The sequence below is a fragment of the Strigops habroptila genome, chromosome 6 (assembly GCF_004027225.2).
Source record: "Strigops habroptila isolate Jane chromosome 6, bStrHab1.2.pri, whole genome shotgun sequence".
NCBI lineage: Eukaryota > Metazoa > Chordata > Aves > Psittaciformes > Psittacidae > Strigops > Strigops habroptila.
In genome coordinates this window covers 29,237,766-29,253,424 of record NC_044282.2, presented here as the reverse complement: position 1 = coordinate 29,253,424, position 15,659 = coordinate 29,237,766, and the positions used below count along the sequence as shown (strand labels likewise).

General features: G+C 38.5%; 1 protein-coding gene across 10 annotated transcripts in view; it reads right to left on the bottom strand.

The window, feature by feature from the left end:
• PHIP (pleckstrin homology domain interacting protein) overlaps positions 1-15,659 on the bottom strand; it is a 106,886-nt gene that overhangs the window by 39,103 nt on the left and 52,124 nt on the right. For all 10 annotated transcript variants that reach the window (XM_030490333.1, XM_030490330.1, XM_030490331.1 and 7 more), the window contains 3 exons: positions 8,757-8,885; positions 3,319-3,544; positions 516-653 (listed from right to left, as the gene is read on the bottom strand). In XM_030490333.1, coding sequence (XP_030346193.1) covers positions 516-653; positions 3,319-3,544; positions 8,757-8,885 — 493 coding nt within the window. The remainder of the gene's footprint in view (positions 1-515; positions 654-3,318; positions 3,545-8,756; positions 8,886-15,659) is intronic.

The window sequence follows — 15,659 nt, the reverse complement described above, 5'->3', positions numbered from 1 at the left end:
AAACACCTACACTGTAGCAAAATTTCAACATTTCTCCACGTCTTTCCACAAAGAAGCTATTCTTGCTTACTCAGGTGGACTGCCAACTATGATGTTTTAAGTGTTGAAAACTACTATGTAATCTAGTGCAAGACACTGAAGCATGGAACAGCTGTACTGAAAAACAAGCAGCTTCTTCCTCTTTCCTCCCTCCTTTTTTCTTATTTGAGATAATTCAGGTTTCAACCAAGTAGGTGGCCAATTCCAGATTAAACAGTAGGTAGTTACTTCTAAGGGAATGCAGTTGCTCCAAGTTCCCTGAGTAAGCATACAATAACATTAAAGATAAATTTGTAATGTTAAAAATGCTGAGATTTTGCAGAAAGGTTAAAAAAAAAAAGAGATGGGGAAGTTCCATCTTTTCCATGGCTCCACACCTCCTTTCTAGTAGTTCAAGAAAATTCACAAATCATGCACAATAATGTGATTCATGTTTTCTAACTCTCAGCCACAACACCCATCTCCCAGTAATCTACCTCTGTTTATCCGGCTGGTACTACTGGTTCCTGCTTCCCCAGAACGTCTCTGGTCCTGCTCTTGCTGAAGTCTTTGAATCATGCTATCCAACGGACTAACTTCTTGATTTGCTTGTTGACTAAGAACTTGATTCAATCCTGTGAAGTAAAATACACAAGAAAACAACACACAAATGTTGAAGGACCGAATGCATATACACATGTGTAAATATGGGCTAATGCATATTTTTGTAACAGCCACTTTTTAAACAGGACAGCCTTTTTCTTCCTATATTGAGAGTATTATATTGTCCAAAGGAGGGTCAGGATGACTACATGCCACTCCTAATAAATGTTTAAATTTGATCAAGAGCAAACAAGTCACAGAAGTTGAATACAACTGTTTAATATAATGGTTGTTTCTCAGTTAATGTAAATTGTTCTAATTCATGCTTTATAATGCATTTTGGGCAGCCTAAACACCTCAGTATAAGCTTCAACAAAATAACTACTCCAAGGACTAACTGAATTAGAGAAGAATTATCTATACTGCAGAACACCAAATAGTAAAAATGTTTGACTGAATTCCATATGGGCATAATGACAACACAGATTAAGTAATGCTAATAATCTTTGGTATATAAAACAGCCATGAAAACTCCTGTGAGGTAGGTCTTGAATAAAAGACATGAAGTAGTTCTCACAGAAGTGATTACAAGGTGATAATACTGTCTCTGTGCAGCAAGCGAAATACACAGCATGTAAGCATAAAACACACAAAACTCCTTTTCATACAATGGTCACCAAAAAATTAGAGCCATGGAGAAACAGGCAAGGGCTACAGTAATCATTCGAAAAGGATGTCAGACACCTCCACACAGAATAGTCAGATGGTGGAGTGGTAGGAAGCTCTGGTCAAGAGAAGCAGAATTTGCAAAATTTTGTACTAAAGGATGACAATGTTCAAAGAAACAAGCTATAGAAACTATTTTCCCAGCATAATTCTTAAGAGATATCATAGTATAAACTGCACTTTGCAAGATCAAAGACAAGATATTGCAGTAATTGTGCTATGAAATGAAGAACTTTGATTACGTGGCTAGACAGAAGCAGCTCTCAATAGATGATGGTATGCAGAAAGAACATAAATATTTAAGACAGTGCTCTCAGGGTTTCAAAGTTATTGTAGTTGAAGTCAACTTCCCTAAAGCAGCAGAAGCTTGGAATCATGGAATGAGCTCTGGTATAACCACAGCTGGATGTTTTCTGACTCATGTAGTGAGACAGTCAGATTTATTTGGTGATCTCATGATCCAACATACTGCCTGCTGAAAACAATGGGAAAAACAACTAATAACCCAAGAATGCTCTTAAATAAGGAACAGCTACCTAAACAAAATGAATGTTTCTTTATGTATCTAGCTTGTGAGATTTTGCCTTCACAAGTTACAGCAAGCTTTTTGGGTTTTTTTTTTTTTTTTTTTAAGAAATAATGAAGACATTGGTATATATTTGATTTTTTCAAAATATCTGGTTTAAAGGAGCTTCACATACATCTAAGCAGTAAATCAAGCATCACTACCTAAATTCCCCCTGGTCTTAAAAAGCCCCCCCAGAAAACTTGACAAGAAATAAATTATCAGTGCTCTGAGGGAGATCCATCAAATCCCACAAAGTTTCAGAAAGAAATGAAGCTTCCTTAGTCGAAGATAACATCTGAAATACATGAACACATTTTAGCTCTGCTAAGACTGCATATATTGTTGCTAAACTGTTCCTTCCTTGGAAATCAAATTTAGCTAGAAAGTTAGATAAAACACGGCATAGGTTCAGCCACAAAGGACCTTTTCCTTCTTGTAGTTGCTTTTCTGGTAACATTTTTTCCTAAAATTTTGCAGGAAATATGGAAGTGCTCCTTAAAGATTATTATTTAAGTATTCAGTGGCTTATACTCCTCAGGTCTACAAATGAGGATAAAGAGATCTTTTGTTAACAATGCTGTCAATTAACCTTCCCAGAATGTGTGACACAACACAGGATTAAGTGTGGTGTACATATAAGCCACTACTTACAGACACAGTCAGTTTCCCCACATTTTCAAGAATATCCAAACACTTAACGATGCTTATCTTGAAAACATTTAAAGCTACTTTCACCAGTCACTATTTGCTCATTCATACTAATATTGAACTAGTGACACGTAACAAGTAGGCATCATTTTTACAGCCCCACCCTTGTGGACCACATTTAGGCAGTTTCCAAATAGCCACTCACTGGCCCAGAATAGGCACATTCCTCCCACGTTGTGTGCATGGAGAATACAACTTTGGAGAAACCTCCTAGATTTTGTATCCTCATCAAGTCTTCAGAGTTCTCTAACTAAACCATCAAAGCTTAAGTTGAATGACTGCCTTCCTCCGAAGGGGAAGAGGATTTTGCATGTTTCAGGTGTCCTCTCGTTTTCCTCTTCTTGTATGTGTTACCTGTTCCAACTGATCTGTGGCAGAACAGTCTATTTCCCAGGTTGTCTGAAGTAGGAAATCTTACCCTAAAGAGATGAACTGAAAGCTCAGCATCATACACTGTTCCAATAATGAAATGAGCTCCAAGCTAACTGGCATTGTAACATCAACCAGTACTGACTTGAGCAATGACAATACTGTAATTGTCACAAGCAATCAGTGCCATGGCCATTGCAATTCTTCCACACTACATGAACTGCTATGCCCAGAAATTAATAAAAAGGATGAAGGGAAAGGGAAAGTGTAGGACACCTAGAGGTAACTACATAGGCTACTGTGTAGTGAAGTGAAAGTTTCCATACCTGAAGATGTCACTCCCATCTGAGGAATAAGCTGTTCCTCCCTGCAGTTCTCACGACCAGGAACTAGTCTTTGATACCTTGCAGGATGAGGGTTGCCATCCACATCAACCAAAAATGGGGGAGGCATAAGGTGTGGAGCCTGCTGTGTCTGTTCATCCAGGACAAAGTTGTTGGCATCACGGATAAGGGGCCGATAATCACTATGAAAGAACATCTGATCTGCTATCTGTAAACAAAGTCATTTTGTAATTTTTTAAAAGAACCTATTAAAAAAGTCAAGCAGAAGATAACTGCCAAAAGTATTTTTAACAATGTTACTCATGGTCACTTTTCCAAAAACAAGGTTATAAAATGATCTCTTTATCTTAGTTTAAAGGGCAGAATTTAATGACTCCATGATTGAGGTTTTTTTCCCCCCCCACTACTCCTTTTCTACATTATAGTGCAAGGCGAATAATCCACGTGTTTGAGGGTGGGGAGCATTCAAGGAACAGGGGAATGGGGCAACGTTTAACTACTTGAAGTCACTTGACTGAACACAGCATGGACGTATTGGATTACAAACTTTCTTCTATACTCTGAATATATATCCTGGTAACAAGAACTGTGTCACAGACTTAGGAGCTATGTCCTAAGGAAGAGGAAGAGAAGGAATAAGAAAATAATATCACATCATGTCATTGCCAAATATTTCAATCAGCAGCCAAACATACATATTCCTATTTTAATGCTAGATATGTGAAATAGTTCCAGTACATAAAACAAAGCTGATCTAAATTTGAATTCTTCAGGCTCGAAGCTTTCTTCTTTATTTCAGTCCACCTGCTCATAATTTATTCTAGATGACTTTCCACAGACACTCAAGACTGAGGAATTCTATTGTCCAAATAGCATGTAAAAAAGCTTATGCTCCATCCCTCGCTGGCACATGCATCTCAATACAGTGCAATCAGAAAGATATTAAACCACAAAGAGAAAAGAGAAAGAGAACAGAAGACAAGCTGACACTTATCCTATACATCCCAACACTACCTACTGGCAAGCAAACCCCTTGGCAGCTCATGCACTCAGTTTAACTATGAACAAGTAAAAATAAAATCATAAAATCACCATCCACACAAATTAGATTGTGCAGTATAAAAATGATTAAATAATTGACTCAAGGCATGGAGATGTCCAGAAAGTCTTGCCTTAGGTGAGGTATTTGAATATATACAGAGGAATGCCTAAGCTGTCACAGAACATACTCTGATTTCTGAAGAGAATGCTCCATAACATAGTTTTCAGTTACTTGCTAAGTAGAAATCAGTAAGGCAGAGGTTATAGCATCTGTGCAGAGGTCTGGTCTCTCAATGACAAAGGTCTTCCATTCTTGATGTGAGACAATCAGGAATGAAAGACAATAATAAACTTCTGTCAATTACAACATCAGCAAGTGCCTACATGCATCCACAGGAGATGGATAAGAAAAATTTAAAAAAATCATAGAAATCACAGAATCCGGACCCCATAAAGATTCAGAAAAGTAACAACAGGAAGAAACTGGAAGGATGAATGGCAAGATGCCACAGCAGAGAACTTACTTTATGGATTCCAAAAGTTATCATTACAAAGTAAGGACATGAACAAAGTAAGTATGGACAAGGTGACATCCCACTGCAGTAAGAAGTCCTGACTGGATGAAGTCTTGCTGCCAGATTCTCTGTAACTTAACAAGGAATGGGAAACATACAAGTACTTTCATGTGCCCAACTGACAAAATCAAGGCCTGCTTAACAACTTCATTCTTTTAGCTCAAATAGCTCAATATGATAAAAATACAGGTCTTCTAGGACAACTTAAAATTTTCTCTAGAATCATAATAGTAGAGTATCCAGTACTTTCACCTAGTGTAAACAGTCCTATTAAATACTTCCACACTAAGAGAGATTCCAATGGCATCGTCAAACAGACTGTGAGTCCTAATGTGCTGTGATTTGGCTGTACAGTGTTGTCTGCATCCCAGGTTTTATAAGAAAAGGGAAGATCTGAAATTCCTTCCTTAGATTCAGTGACCTCTACCAGAATAGTCTCTGGGTGCAAGATCATGAGGGACTTCTTTGCAATCACCCTTCTTTGGACTCTGTATTGCAATTAGATGTGGTAAACAACAATCTTCTACTCCAAAAGATAAGAACGGCATTTCATGAAGAACCCAGGCGCAGACAATTCTTAGGTAAAACACTGGAATGTCCCTACTGGAAACCCAGGGCAATAACTGCCCTCAGGCTACTCCAAGTCCTGAGAAAAATAAGAAGAATTAGACATTTCAGAGAATCTTAAATGGCTATGTTCAGCAGTCAACCAGATGACAGTATTAGATGATCATTTGCAGGGCCCACCTCCTTGATGGACCCATGAAGAGCATCAGAGGTCTGGAGCACCGCAGTGTTCAAGGCCAGGTTGGATGGGGCTTTGAGCAACCTCGTTTAGTGGAAGGTGTCCCTGCCCATGGCAGGGGAGTTGGATCTAGAGATCTGGAACTTTCAGGTCCTTTCCACCCCAAACCATTCTGCGATTCTATGTTACTAACAATCATACCTATTTCTTGATATACTATTAAGAAATCAAATTCATAATAAGAAGATGCTACAACACCATTAGGACATATGAGTCGTATGATTTCACAAACCCACTTGGGTTTCAGAACAAAAGCTTTCTGCAAGGTCTGAGCTCTACAAATGAGACTCTCCTCCAGTAACTGCACTACACATTCAGAACACTCAGTTTCTCCCAATGGGCAGACCTATGCAAATGCAAAGAGATTTGCCCCACAACTGCATCAATCCACCACACAGGTCTTGCAACAGAGAACTGTGGTTTGGGCAGTCTAAAGGAACAAAAGCCTTAGAAAGCTCAGAGATCTAGTCCAGTCTAAGATCTGAAATCAAGAGAGAGGTACTTTATGCTTTAGAATCATTAGGCATTCCTGGACAAGTTTCCACCTAAGCAAGAACTTCTGAAGCGCCCATGCCCTGTTGACAGCGAGCTCATCTCATCTCTGATGATCTTCACACACTCAGAAATCTCAGCTGAGATTCGCTCAAGGTTCCTTTAACTGGGTCAAATAACAAAGGAGCCCCAAACAAGCAGCAAATGTACTTTTTCTTTCCATCAGTAAAAGTTACTCCACTAAACCATATATGATCAAAAGAACACCCCATCACCTTCACTGTGGCCAAGATCACACGCAGGAAAAAAACCAAAACCAGAACAGCAGTTCCAGTGAACTAGGAAACATGGATACTATCTGAACATCACATGAAAAAATATACACATGGAAAAACAAGAGCTTGCTCTCTCAGCAGAGCTAACATTACCTCAGCTATAATTACTGTCCTGAGCTTAACTCACAAATGCAGGAATACAGGACAGGTTACCCCACTCCTTTCTTCTGTAAAGCTCACTACCCAAGATGGATGGAAACCACTTTAAAACAATAAAAACCTGCAGGTCCTACCAGAGCATATTCTCACAAGATGTCTGAAAAAAGAACCACAACCATCCAAAAAAACCAAGCATCTTAAGTGGGGGTAGGACAGAAAAAAGAACATCTAATCTCCAGCACCTACCTATCTGTAGTTACATTTCTCCATAAATCAGGTCAAAGAAAAATTAAAGACAGGATGGAACCAGACAAGAAGGAGATCAGAAACTTCCAAGCTGAGTTTTCTGAGAGTTGACGACTAAGATTAAAGAGGTAACAAATGTAAGCCCTATTTGCTCCCATTTCTTCTATGGTCAAGAATGACAAGATTATCACCAGCACAATAACAGCTGAAGAAGATAATTTTAGATCACCCAATAAGTGAAAAATTTTAAACAATCTTTTTCTCAGAGGCTGCAGCAAAAGTGCCAGGAGAACAAAGGTCTGTAGAATTCAAGAAGTAAAAAGCAACTCCTTTCATTCTTCAAACAGCTATAATCCCTCACAAGATAAATTCTCAAATGGCAGTCTAAAGGCAACTCCAGCAAAGACAAAAAGGCTCTCAGTTCCAATTTCATTTCCAACATTTTTGAGAATCAGAGGACTATATGCTTCCAAAATGATTGGAGAGAAAAAAATATACCTGGAACAATCCATGGCTATGGTGAGAAAAATGTTTCTATTACAACAGGCTTTATTTAAAGTTTGGAACTCTTAAAGAGAAAAACCTTGAAAATGATCTGATAATCCTAATTTTCCTTGCTGTGGTGTTTCTCTGCTCATTTGCTTTCTTGGAATGGAAAGGGAAATGCACAGCTAGAAATAGGTGAGGAACAGCAACAGCAGCCAAGCACCAAGTACTTCAAATAATACTTGAGAGCCAAGGAGAAAAAAAAAAAATCCCCAATATGCAAACGCTGCTGTAACTAGCATCAAATTGAGAGTTGGAAGACTACAGAAAGAAATGCAGTGGCTTACAAGACAAAGATTAAAATTCCTTTTGCTATTCCTCCTTCGGGCCTCTCTGTGCTACTCTTTGCCAAAATGCTTTCAAGGCCAGCCTACATCCAAAGATCTAAAGCAGGAAGCGAGATCCAGAAGTCAGCAGTTCACAACCAACCTTCAAGTATCAGCTACCAGAAGCAGATATGAAAATCCTGGAGCAGACATGCTTAAATCTTAGAAAGAGGGAGAAGAGATACACCTCACCTCTTCCCTGGATGGTAAAAGAACTAGGGCTGTGTAGGCACTCCAGATTAGGTAACCTGTATGGTTCACAGGGCATGTTCATCCACAGAAAAAAAACCCTACCACATATCTTTACAGTAATGAGGGTCTGTGGCAAGACACCCACACTTAGAATACACCATGTAGACATTAGAATAAAGATGTAGTATTTTAATTGCATAGTAACAGTGAAACATTGCGGTGTAAGCACCAAGGCATCCACAACAGAACTTCATTAGCAGACATAAAATTGTATCACTACATCACATAGTATATTTACTGTAAAAAATTGTCTCCCAGGCTATGCAATATTTAAGCACATATAGCAGGAATTAATTCTGTTACCTGCCCCTGCCCCCATTTTTGTCTTAGTTAGAAACCAAAAAAATAGTTAAAGCAAAATATTTAACTATTATCAACTCCAGTTCATTCACATGATCCATGTGGATCCATTAGCAGACACTTGTAACCTCGTCACTTAAGAGAGTAGATAGTGACCGGTTAATATATTATTTATTTTTAACTTTTAACTTCCCATGTAAATGGTAGCTTAATAGCATGTTCCCATAGTTTAAAAAACAAAGTGAAAGAAAGCTCAATGTCAACAACAGGAATCTGAAACATCCCATAATTAATGGCTCAAACTTATGTTAAGATATACCCTCTTGCAATGAAGCTCTGGAGGAAAGTTTGCACGAATACATTCAACACAGACAAACATTTTGATTTTCATCTTGCACTGTACCTTGTCATATTTGCTACTGGAACCAAAGCCAAAAATCAGAAGGTGACCGTGAGAATCAGTACATGCAAAATGCTGTCCATCAGGAGAGCACTTGCAGTCAAAGACTGCACCATGTCCTTGTCCTTCAATCTGAAATACATCAACATACAAAATAATTAAGTTACCAGAAATACTTTTCAATTATGATTCTCAAAACTGTGGTGCTGATGTTGAAATTTATTATAAAATTTGTAAGACAGTATACTGCTAGATGGAAGTTACTTTAAAACAGTTTACTTTTTAGCTATTCACTTTTCAGTGAATTTTGTAATAATGCTCATGAAAGATGCCAAATTGATAGCAGTAGAAACTGACAGACTTTATCCACAAAGCAGGCACAGTATAGGAAGTGAAAATAAAAGCTTCCCCTTGAACGTCCTGCTAATGAGCCTAACCAGAGAGCTGGGTCCAGTTCAGGGCTTAGTCACTACACCCTTTCAATCCTCTGCCTTCTTGCTAAGCTAGCCCAGAGCATAGGTGTTTCACAACACCTGCCTGCCAGGAACGCACGGACATAGACAACCCACATTACACAACTTAGCAACTGCCTGCTTCTGTAATTCCTACTCCTAATTTATTGGAGTGGGGGAGGTGTAGATTTGTGTAAAAACTCCACTTTTTAAAGGAGAACTGCAAAGATTTTAAAAAAGGAATTTTTACCTGATACTCATTTTCTGTTTTCCAGTTCCATTAAGCCAGAACAAATGGGTTTTTGTTTTTCCCTGCAACCTGTCAATCAAGCAGAGGTGACCAATCACCACTCTGAATTTTCATGTCTTCAGCACCTCTTCAGAAAGCCCCTTTCTATTCTCCCCAGCAAAGCACTTTTGCATTTTCTTTAAAGAGACACCAAACAAAATTCTTTCCCTAACTGTGGCAGGCCTATGCACTGCCTGAAAACACAGCCTGCAGGCAGTAACACTATGCACTTCTGTAGCACCTTCCAGAGGCCATTAGCATTACTTTAAAAAGTTAACGAACCAAGCCTCCAAAAACCTGTGAGGCAGGTAGTGTTCTCACTATCTTACAGGCTGAGACAAAGGCAACAAGTCTACATCTTTTGCCCAGGGTCTTACAACACACCCACACCCCTGCACACACCCCCCAGTGGTACAGGCTGCTACACCTATTGCCAGTGCTTGCAGGTAGGTGATGATAAAGGTCTTTCTTACTCTAAGTACTTTCCATAAAAGTCAAACAAGTTTCTGGATTAGCAAAAGAGGAACATAAACCAATGCTAGTTTTATGTTCTATTTTGCTCATTATTCCAGAAGAAATAAAGTATCCTATAGAAAGAGATGAAAAATAAAAAACAGAGCTTCAGGAGAGTAACACTAACATTGCAACAGCTAGGAATACAGAATTAATTTATACTAAGCAAGATCCAACAACCAAGGCAAAGTTACAACTTTGTGCTGCTTTTTGTATGTAGAAAGCTCACAGCATTCAAGGGAGACAGTCTGGGGAAGTAGGTGGAAAGGGGAAGGAACTTCAGCCCAAGAATAAGCGTTGCAGATGTATAGTAAAAACCTGGAAAAGGAGTACTTTCATACAGATTTCTGTTCCCTTTCCCTTCCTCCAACAAGGAAACATCAAAGTATCAAGCTTCTTAACATTCAAGTCCTTTATACATAGAATTTCAGGGTCCTTCTATAGCCTAAGATTTTAAGACTTTTTGTTTTACAACAAAAACAAGGCATGCTGCGTGAAGAACTATTTGCTAACTGCAGTGAGGGGAAAAAAGTCAGAAATAGAAGGAAAAAGATCAGACTATTAAGATGATGGGATTTTTAATCCTTCCCAGTAAGAAATGGTTTGGATGGATCAGTTTCAAGAAACCCCTGGAATTTAGAATGTTAGTTGGAAGACATTCCCTTCTTATGTAAAGAATAGCAATCTACTATTAAGTGACTAGTACAGTGCAAATAGTTTTACTCTGCATGTGGCCAGAATCTGGTTTAAAAAGTGCTTTTGGAAATGAAAGCAGCAAGACCTTTTAGTACAGCCTCTCAAGTCTCATGTAATTACTTGGAAATAAAGATCCTTAATATTATAAGGAGAAGAATTACCATTGAGGATAAGCTTCCAAGATATAATTACTATCACAAATTAAAGAGCAAAGACTGCCAGAGTGTGCTACCCAGTAAAATTTTTAAACAAAAGTATTTTTGGATTAATACATCACACTTTACAGTGAAATTTCTTCAATAATAAAACTAACAGAGAGGAGTTGGTCATTTGGAACAGAAACTAAATGTTAAGTTGCAAAAGGAGGAGCTGTACTAAATCATTGAGTTGTAACTTCAGGAAGCAAGATAAAGGATTTCAGCAAGAAGGAAACTTCCTTCCCCTCTCCAGCCCTTTCGAATCAAAGATGCAAGAACTGTAGGAAGACTGTATTCCGAAGAAGGTAAACTGCCTGTTCTGTCTGGAACCTTTACCTGCTGAATAAAAGGATGGTGAAGGGAAGAGACCACCCATGAGAACAGAAAAAGCACTGGTCAATTAATAGCTGTCCCAACAATGGGCTATGAAGAGTGAACATCTTAAGACACCGCTGGTAGCAAAGCAAGTAGCAAGGATTCTTTGGCTACGAACAGGGAAGAACCAGTGATGATACACAATCAGAACTAAGTTAAGATTACTTTTAGTCTCAACCCCAAGAATTAAGCTGTTTGCCTGTATTTTCACTATCAAGGAAGCAGGACATTGGTACATCACAAAGGGAGGAAAGTTGATTAAATAAGAGAATGAAAAAGGGAAGCTACTCTTTCCCTCTCAGTTTTGAAGAGAGCTTATTGTTCTGCCCAAACCAGGAAGAACAGAGCTGTGAAACTAGTATAGGAAGTAACATGTCTTAGATCCATAAAAATAATTTGTTGTGTGAACACAGAGTAGTACCACCTACAGAAAGAGCGAACTAAATAATAAGCCTTTATGACCTGTCATCAATAGATAGTATGAAAGACTTTAAACCTAGTTTTTAAGAAAAGTAAAAGACATGGGAGGAAAAAAAATAAACAGTCAACAGTAGAGAGTACCAGATAAACTTAGCAGACTCTCCTCAGTATAGTAATTGCTTTCTTTTTTATACCAAGAAAATATAATTCATTCAACCTAGGTAGATTTCACCGACATGATATAGCACCGAAAACTTAGTTTAAATGGAAGAGATTGTAATTATTAGGAGAAATACAGAGCAGGTAAACTTGCTAAGGAAAAGATAATAGTTACTGGTTTTGGAAAGGACAGACAGAGCTAAAGGAAGCTAAACAGATCAGTGAAGTTCCTCAAACCAGGCCTTTCCGTAGTGACTACAGAAAAAAATAAGAGCCCATTGATGAAATGAACATTAAGAAACCATCCACTGAGAACAGATCTAGGACACAGCACAAACGATATCGACTGAAGCAATTAAAAGCCAACAGGACAAAATGCAATAGGTCATGAACCTAGTAAGATCATTAGAAATAACTTACTAACACACTGTCAGAAAAAATAAAGGAACACAGTCTACATACAGCAATACTATGCATTTCTATCACACTTTCCAACATAAGACAGCATTGTTTAAAAAGTCAGTGAACTAAGCCTCTACTAGCCTGAGGTAGATAATGTTCTCTCCTGTCCTTCACATTAAGGGACTGAGGCAATTAGTTGGAAACACAGAGAGATAGGTCACTGTGTATTCGTTGCAATGCATCACATACAATGCAACATCAAAAAGAAACCTATAATCCTAAAATATACCAGAAGTATATCCAGAAGAGAAAGAGAAAGCACATACATGCTAGGCAACCAGACAACACTATGAACAGTCTTCCAAAGTGATACACATCTTTACTTCTGATGTTCAAGGTAAGTGAATTCTAAGTAGAACAGCTACAGAGAAATGTTTTGACTTGTCATGCTAATGGAAAACTGAAGAGCTCAGCTTCTTCACGTGGACACTAAGGAAAGAGGACTATTTTTTGTGCCTACGCAAAAAGACCTTTAGCAGGAACAGAACTACTCAACTTAAAAGACAGGAAGAAATGAAAATTAGTTACGAGTAACGTTCGAACTTGAAAACTGAAATTTCGATGCTAAAAATCATGATGGAATGCTAGACCAGCTTTCTAAAACTAGTAAAACCCCCCAAATTTAACTAATTGTTATTAAAACATATAACCTCTTTCATAAGTGATGAAACTACATGATAGCTGCTTGAGTCAAACCAGTCTCCTAGTATTTTGAAGTCCCTTCGAACAGTCTCAGATCACAGCATGCTTACGTGATAAGCCAAAAGATATGCACAGACTTTCTGCAAAGTTAGAAGAGGTTGCTGCAGATCTGGAGGAGTGGAAAAACCACTTAATTTTTAAGATAGGGAAAAGAAAAAAAAAAAAAAACGAAGAAAAAGCAGAGTTTCTACACTGCTTCCAGAACAGTAGCAAAGGATCAAAAGTAGGAAGACATCAAGAATTAATTAGGTGTAAAATGTTTACTAATGATATTTCTCTCTTCCTACCACACAAGTCAGTTATCCATTCAGCTCTGTGGTATTTGTCTTGAAAGATAAATGTATCAAAAAAAAGATCTGACAGATCACCCACCCTATAGATGCCTGAAGTTACATAAAGACTATAGAAAAAGTATTTATGACTTAAAAAAAAAAAAAAAGAAAAAAAAAGAAGAGGAAAAAAAAAAGAAAGAAAAAAGAATAAAAGGGAGAAATTTATTCTTAATAAACAGTCTGCAAGCTCAGCACTGGCTTCCACTTGGACTACTAGAGCATCATGTTGGCTTTGCTCTTATGTACCATTCAAAGGCGGAACCTCTTGAAAATTTTCAGGAACATTTCAGTAGGACTATACACTGATTTAAAAATAACGCATCTATAACTTTATTCTAGCCATTCTGTAGCTCAGATGACTATAAAACCTCATCTAAAACTACAATCCCATATAATTCCAGCAAAAATGGAAGTCTCTTCAGACTTTATGAAGGCCACAACATAAGAAATAACCATCTCCGTGTTAATTAGAGATTACTATGCATTATCCATACAAGCAAGCGGTATGCCTTCTGCACATTAGTCCAAAAATATCACCTCATGTGACAGAAAATCCATGCACAGAGCATTCTGCTGAGCTGTCTTAGATGGAATCTAATCTTTGATGTTGACAGAGACTCCAATTGTTTGGCACGTCACCAAACATCACAGAATGGTTGAGGCAGGCTGGAAAGGACTACCAGAGGTCATCTAGTCCAACTTCTCTGCTCAAGTGGGGTCACCTAGAGCACGTTGCTCAGGACTGTGTCCACACAGCTCTTGAATATCTCTAGGGAAGGAGACTCCACCACCTCTCTGGGCAACCTATTCCAATGCTCAGTCACCCTCACAGTAAAGAATTTCTTCCTCATGTTCAGGTAGAACTTTCTGCGTTTTAGTTTATACCTGTTGCCTCTCATCCTACCGTGTGGCACCACAGAGAAGAGTCTGACCTAATCCTCTTGATACCCTTCCTTCACTTAAACACACTAACCAGATCCCCTGTGATCCTTCCTTCTCTAGGCTGAACAGGCCCAGCTCCCCAGCTTTCCTCACAGGAGATATGCTCCAGAACTATAATGATCCTAGTAGCCCTTTGCTGGAGCTGCCCCAGGAGCTCCATGACTTTTTTGTACTGGGGAGCCTAGAACCGGACACAGCACTCCAAGTGAGGCCTCACCAGGGTTAAAAGCAGAGAGGGAGGATTACCTCCTTCAACCTGCTGGCAATGCTCTTCCTAATGCAGCCCATTTAGCCTAAAACTAGTCAAGTAGTTGCCAACAGATCTAGGTAGGCCATGCAGGTTTACTGATTAATGAAAAGGAAGGAATGCTGTAAGTGACATGATAATGCTTTTAGGGCTTCAGAGTTTATCAGGTTGCATTGACAGTAGAAGCAGCTTTAGAAAGTAAGGAATCACACTGCACAGATCAGTGAAAGATCAGACCTCAGAAGATGGGGCAGGAAAAACCATTAAGATACACAGACATAAGGAGGCATAGCATAGGAATTGCCTGTAACAAAGTGTCCACTCAAAGCTAAAAGACAACCAACCAGCCCTCTGAAGGAGCAGGAGCACACAGAAAAATCCTATTGCAACTTAGTAGCCTCTGCTTGATTGACAATTTGCAGGAAGAAACCCTTCGGACTCAAATCAGTTGTTGCCATTAATACTGACAGTAAATTCTAAGCAAAACAAGGATTAAGCTATACTAAAACATTTGAACAGTCATTAACAGGAGATGTGTGTGTCCAAATTTACAAAAAGTAGATATTATTGCCATTATTAAACACATTACTACTATCACCTCCATGGGGGTGCCCAATTTTTCTCACCGATTTATATAAAAACATAAGATGTGGGAAGAGGGCAGGGAGATTGGGCAGGGAAACCACCAACACATCACTGCACCCAGATGGAGTGATTCTCCAGCTGCAGCGCAGACTCTCCATTAGCTTCAAATAGGGTCAAAATTACACCCTCTACAATTTCCCCTGTAAAAATCAGGAAAATTCCACAGGCTGCTTGAACTTGACTTTTTTATGGTCAAGTTTTGTATATGACAATTTCAGTCACTGCTTATGCTAGTAGCTTCAAATATATCTATACAAAGCTAAGCAAGTGTTTCTATTAAAAATTTTCAAAAGATAAATTAAGTGTCAGAAAGTTGGGGAAAATGTGTAAGCTTGAAAAAGGACCATGCAATGCAACTGCCATAAATCCTATAAAAGTAATTCAGGACCCACTTGGAAAAGAAACACATGGAACCACGAATAGTACCAGACAACTTTACATTAATTAGACAACCAGCCAGCTACAGACTTGGGGC